Here is a 6,314-nt window from a genome sequence, read left to right as displayed (position 1 = left end):
AGCTCTCTGACCAGTTTCTCTCAATCACACACACATGCTCTCGATCAAATACATTCTCTCACTTACACACAGGCTCTCAATCACACACAGGCTAGCTGGCTGCTTCTCTCTCTTTCTCTCACTCACTTCCCCCCCCCCCCCCCCCCCCCCGAGAACAAATGGTAGCTGCCGCAGCCTCCTCCAGCCCCCACAGGCCAAGAAGGAAGAATCCCATTGGCCGCAGGAGGCTCGTGCTGCTGACTCCTTTCCCGATTACCGGCTTGCTTCAATTGCTCAGGGGCCGATGCTGCTGTCGCCGCTATTTTTTTCATGCGGCACGGCTCTTTCTCCTTCCCGCCAGTGGCGTAGCCAGAATTGATTTTTTGGGTGGGCACAAGGTTAACATGGGTGGGCTGTAGGCATGCAGGTCTATTAGTTTTTTTACTGATAAATAATGCCAAATTATGCAGCATAGCATTCACATCTACGCCTAAGTATGAGGTTTACTTAATGACACAAACATAATTCACGGTGATTTGTGGTACTTTAGCCTTCTTATTATTACGATTTTATACACGGCTCCTACCTGTCCATAAATTTTGAGAGAGCGGTTGTGTTGCTTATATTTAAATTGCTAACATCTCAAAATATAGATATATATTTTTACCTTTGTTGTCTGATCTTTGTATTTTTCTAATCAGTTGGTCCTGGTCTCTTTTTCCCATTTTTTTTCCCTTATAGCTCATTTCCTAATTCCTTTTCAGTGTCTTTCTTCTATTACTGTCTTCTTCCCTTACACACACATACACGCTTTCTCTCACAGACTCCCTCTCACACACTCAAGCTGTCACTCTCATATGCTCTCCCCCCCCACCCCCCCATAAGCTCACATTCAAGTTCTCACTTTCTCACCCCTCCCCAGGCTTATATTCTTATGCACACACAGATCCACATCCGGGCACCCATTCTCACCCACAAACCCATGCTCCCAGTCTCACCCACACATATTCAAGCTCCCATTCTCATCCATACATATACACATTTAAGGTACTATTCTCACCCACACATACACACATCCAAGCACCCATTCTTATCCACATATTCAAGCTTCCATTCTCACCCACCCACACAAACCCAGGCTCTCATTCTCACCCATATATACACACATTCAAGCTCCCATTCTCACCCACCCACAAACCCAGGCTCCCATTCTCAACCACACATACACACATTCGAGCTCCCATTCACCCACATATTCAAGCTTCCATTCTCACCCACATACACACCCAGGCTCCAGTTTTCACCCACACACACTCCCATTCTCATCCACACATACACATTCAAGCACGTGCATAGCTTCCGCTTCCTCCCCCCAAAGCAGGAAGATCAGCTGCCTCTCCTGCTGCCACCGGCCTCCTGCTATCTTCGGGCGTCGGGCCGTACTGCCCGCCGAACTTCCTGTCGGGGGGGGGGGGGGGCGGAAGCGCAGCGCACAACGTCCGCTTCCTCCCTCCCCCCCCAAGCAGGAAGATCGGCGGGCAGTACGGCCCGACGCCCGAAGATAGCAGGAGGCCGGTGGCAGCAGGAGAGGCAGCTGATCTTCCTGCTCTGGGGGAGAAAGCGGAAGCTGTGCGCGGCGCTTCCACTCCTCCACCCCCAAACAGGAAGTTCGGCGGGCCGTTTGACCCGAAGATAGCAGGAGAACGGGTGGCAGCAGGAGAGGCAGCTGATCTTCCTGCATTGGGGGAGTGGAAGCTGTGCGCGGCGCTTCCGCTCCCCCAAACAGGAAGTTCGGCGGGCCGTTTGACCCGAAGATAGCAGGAGAACGGGTGGCAGCAGGAGAGGCAGCTGATCTTCCTGCATTGGGGGGAGGAAGCGGAAGCTGCACGCGGCGCTTCCGCTCCCCCCCCCCCCCCCCCCAACAGGAAGACCGGTTGGCCATACGGCCGCAGCAGCGCTTCCCCCCGTGTGCCGTGATGGTGCGTGAGGCGTGGGTTCTCTTGTTCGCTGTCGCGGGGATGGGATCCCGCGACAGCCTTGCAGTTCCGGTGCCAGTTGGGTGGGCCTGGCTCTAAGTTGGGTGGGCACCTGCCCACCCAGGCCCACCCGTGGCTACGCCACTGCTTCCCGCGCATCACTTCCTGTTCCGGGTCGGGGGGGGGGGGGCGGGAAGAAGAAAAGGGCAGCTGCGGATGCAACAGCTTTTTTTTTTTTTTGCACCGCGGGGTAGGGGCGGGCTGCCGGCAGCGGCTCTTTTATTTTTATCGGGGGGGCGGCGGCTTAATGCATCTCTTTTATTTTTACTGGGGCAGGCTACGGCTCTCTTAATTTTGCCGGGGCAGTGCCGCCCCCGGGAAGCTGGCGCCCTAGGCGACCGCCTAGTTCTTCCGCCGGCCCTGGCTGCAGTGCATTAAAAAAGTGTGAAAATGCCACCACGGATTACCACACAGCGAACCACACAAGCCTTGGAGTGCGGCCTAGCTGCAAGGGCTGCTTAACCTGCCAGGTTGCCCCGGTCCCCTGAACTCCACCAGAGGCAGGAACAATCATCAGATTGCGCGCTGAGACGGGGGGTGGAATCCCTACTCCCCTTCTCTTCTCGGTGTGATGACACTGCGGGCAGAACGTATGGGACACAATGCTACACTGATTTGCCCTTGTGGCAAAAAATACATGGGCAGAACATCTCACCTGGTCGAAAGCGATTCATTGAACTGTGCAGTTGCATGTCTACCAGGAAGCTACAATTTCTGAGGGTTCAGCATTGTGTGGATTTTGCCCATTTATATGTAGATCTTAAAATTGCACCCTGATGAAGAACAAAATACGGTCCCTTGTCAGGCTGAGATGAAAAAAAGGTGTTTGTTGAAACACTACATCAAGTTGGCATTAATTCGTTATCTTCATTTATAAACTAGAGACAATTAAAAACATATTTTATCTGCAATATAAAATAAATGAAAAATATTTGGGACATTTTTATAGACCAATGATTATATAGAAGGAAGATGAATGATAAAATATTTAATTATATTTACTCTGGTGACGTCTAATTCATTCAAATTGAATCTAATGATGAGGTGGACCAATTGTATATGTTGTTTATGTATCCACTCATGAGCTTTAGTTTGGGAATATAGTTTTGATTCATTAATGTACTTACACCAGATGCCATCATTTGGTTCTAAAAATTGGCTTTACTCTATAATGCAGCTACTAGTGCCACACAGTATTAAGAAGCAGATGGGCAATTGCAGTTCCAGGATTTAGAGTGAGGTTTACTTCCTGTTTATTTTACCCAGAGCTTTGTTACAAAAAGCTTTTGCATTTATGTTTTTAATTTGCTCTAGGTCTTATTCTGTGTGCAGATACAGTTTAAATAAAGCATTAAACGTAAAAAGAGGAAACCTCCCAGCCCTCAGCTCTTCCACATCCCTCAGCACCGGCAGCTACGTGAGGAACGTGACCGACTCCCTCTGACGTCACGGCCAGCCCCGCCTCGCGGAGTGGTTGACAGCTCCGCGAGCCAATGGCCCTCGCCTCTCTGCCTCCCGGTCCCCTCCCACTGCCTGGGCCGGGGAGGCGGGGGCGGGGCTTGCCGGGCTGGGCTTCGCTGCAGCGCTAAGGTGACCTGTGCCGCGCGGAGCGTCCCGGAGGCAGCAGAGCCGCAGCCATGTCTCTCTCTACCAAGCTCACGCTGGACAAGGTGGACGTGAAGGGCAAGAGGGTGATAATGAGGTGAGGAACGGCGACCTTTGATGCACGGCGTGACACTCGGTTATTTCATTACGAACCCCGCAAGGCGCGGGGTTCCCCCAGGCCCTCCTGTGCGTTTAATTACTGCACTGCAGCACGGACCTTCCGGGCAATTAGGCATAGCACTGTGCAAAGCCCCCCACCCCCTCCCGGGGGCATTTAACTACTGCACCGCAGTGGAGTATTAATGACATTGCATTAAGGCAGGCGGAGATCCCTCCGGGCTTGCAAGGCGGAAAGCCTCTCGTGTCATTGCACCGTGAAGCCCAGGGCTGCTCAGAGCCTCGGGGCTCGCACTGCAGGACGGAGGCGGTTCCCTATCCTCCACCACCACCACCGCCCTCGTGCATGGAGAGTGGGACGTGCACGCGCGAGCTCGCGCTCCTGTGCATCCGCCAGCACCTCTGCAAGCCCTGACCTGGCCGGAATGCCCGCGGAGGAGCTCCGGTTACACGGGGCTGCGTCTACTGTAACCCCTCTCCCCCCCCCCCCCCCACCGCGCGCGAGCGCTTCCTGACCAATCGGCTTGCAGTATGTAAATAACGCCCGGGCCCGGCTGCGGCTCCTTTTATGGCGGAGTTTGAGTCATGGGTGGGCGCGGTCCCGATATGGGACGTGAATTAAAAATGTGCACACATTTCCGTTACTCCCACGCTAAAGGAAACTCCGTACCTTAACGTCAGATGCTTAGCGTGCACGCAAAACCCAAGTCAGAGCACACTGGGCACAGCGCTATAGCCCAACACTAGCCCCCCAAAAATGGTCACTTTATTCCATCTCTGAGCAAGAGTTAAATTTCCAGCCTTAAGCCGTCAGGGCCTTAATGTGCCTTCCTGCTTTGGGGACAAAGCGCGAATGCCCTCACTGACATGGGATTTGCTTGAAGATGTGCTAAGGTGTGCACGGTTTTTATCTGCCCAGCTCCTCGTTAAATCTGGAGTAGAATTATGCAAGCAGCTTTGTGCGCCCAGCCTAGCTCCCCTCATTACATCTGGGCCCATGACCATGCTCAGAGTCTCTTACCTGCTGATTTAGGGTCTTGGAGTGTACCTAAAATCAGGGCTGGATTTAAGATTGTGCACCCAGCCTAGCTCCCCTCATTACATCTGGGCCCATGACCATGCTCAGAGTCTCTTACCTGCTGATTTAGGGTCTTGGAGTGTACCTAAAATCAGGGCTGGATTTAAGATTGTGCACCCAGCCTAGCTCCCCTCATTACATCGGGGCCCATGCTAGGCCATGACCATGCTCAGAGTCTCTTACCTGCTGATTTAGGGTCTTGGAGTGTACCTAAAATCAGAGCTGGATTTAAGATTGTGCACCCAGCCTAGCTCCCCTCATTACATCGGGGCCCATGCTAGGCCATGACCATGCTCAGAGTCTCTTAGCTGCTGATTTAGGGTCTCCGAGTACCTAAAATCAGGGCTGGATTTAAGATTGTGGTGCCCTTAGGCAGCGCCACAGCGATGGTTGCTCCTTTGAAGCGGTGCCGGCCTATGGCACTTGAGCAAGCAGAAGCTGGCTTGTCTTTGCCTGGGTATTTGGTGCCTGTACCTAAATCTGGGCCAGCGTAAGATGAGACTCCTTCACGTTCCCAGAGCAGCCATTCCCACCTTCAGAAAATGCTCTCACCCCTTTCTTTATGAAATGGGAAAGGAAAGTTATTCTGCTTTTAGCCCTGCAAACCAGTGTGCCCAGATTCCAAAAGATGTCTTTCTGAAAAAACTGATTTCCATATCTTAGGGACAGTATTAATGAGCTGAAGGGTCTCCATGTCTACCCTTAATTTTGCCTCTGAACTCTTTAGGTGCATTGATCCTTGCTCCCTGGCCTTTAGTCTGCATTTTGTACTCCTGCATGGTGCATTTGTCCAGGTGACGGGTTCTGCCTGCTGTTTGTGTTTTACTAACTAGATTGTGGGAGACTTGAGGAAATGTCTGGATGTGTAGCATGTACGTGTGATATGTAGTGAAGATAAGGCTGCTTGTCCTTGAGGATAACAAAACCACACTGAGAGATGTGTGGCCCCAGCCTTTGATTGTGCGGTCCATGTAACTTTTGATCTGTGTCCGCTTTAAGAGATCAGCTCTGCTTTAGCACGCGCTGTTACAGATGTTAAAACCTAATCTGCATGATGCACGCTACCTGTTGCTGCTCTGCTGCTTTCAAAGATTTCACTTTGCTAGGAATGACCTCGTAATTGTTAATGAAGTTATTTCAGTGCAGTTGGAAAGTAAGATGATAAAAAAGTAGGATGCACGGAGTTCCATTCCTGGAATCTGTAACCAGAGAATGACATAACAGAAGGATTGTTCGGGGAAGGTTATACCAAAATCTAATAGGATGGACAGCTACAAAGGAATGGAAACAATAGAAGGGATCTAGCGAAGCTCGAGGAATGGTCTGAGGTCTGGCAGCTAAGATTTAATGCTAAAAAATTGCAGAGTAAGGCATTTAGGATGCAATATCCCAAGGGAAAGCTGCAGCATAGGAGGTGAAATTCTTCTAAGCACAAAGAAAAGCAGAATCTGGGGGTGATTGAGCATCTTAAGCAGATACAACCAGGTGGATAAAGTGAC

General features: G+C 51.3%; 1 protein-coding gene across 1 annotated transcript in view; it reads left to right on the top strand.

Annotated features, from left to right (window-relative positions):
• The first annotated feature begins 3,564 nt into the window (after positions 1-3,564).
• PGK1 (phosphoglycerate kinase 1) overlaps positions 3,565-6,314 on the top strand; it is a 43,714-nt gene continuing 40,964 nt past the window's right edge. Inside the window, exon 1 of the mRNA XM_029607642.1 lies at positions 3,565-3,717. Within this exon, the coding sequence (XP_029463502.1) occupies positions 3,653-3,717 (65 nt within the window). The 5' untranslated portion in view covers positions 3,565-3,652. The remainder of the gene's footprint in view (positions 3,718-6,314) is intronic.

This window comes from Rhinatrema bivittatum, chromosome 6, assembly GCF_901001135.1.
Source record: "Rhinatrema bivittatum chromosome 6, aRhiBiv1.1, whole genome shotgun sequence".
Classification (NCBI taxonomy): domain Eukaryota; kingdom Metazoa; phylum Chordata; class Amphibia; order Gymnophiona; family Rhinatrematidae; genus Rhinatrema; species Rhinatrema bivittatum.
This window is presented reverse-complemented; position numbering and strand designations above follow the sequence as displayed.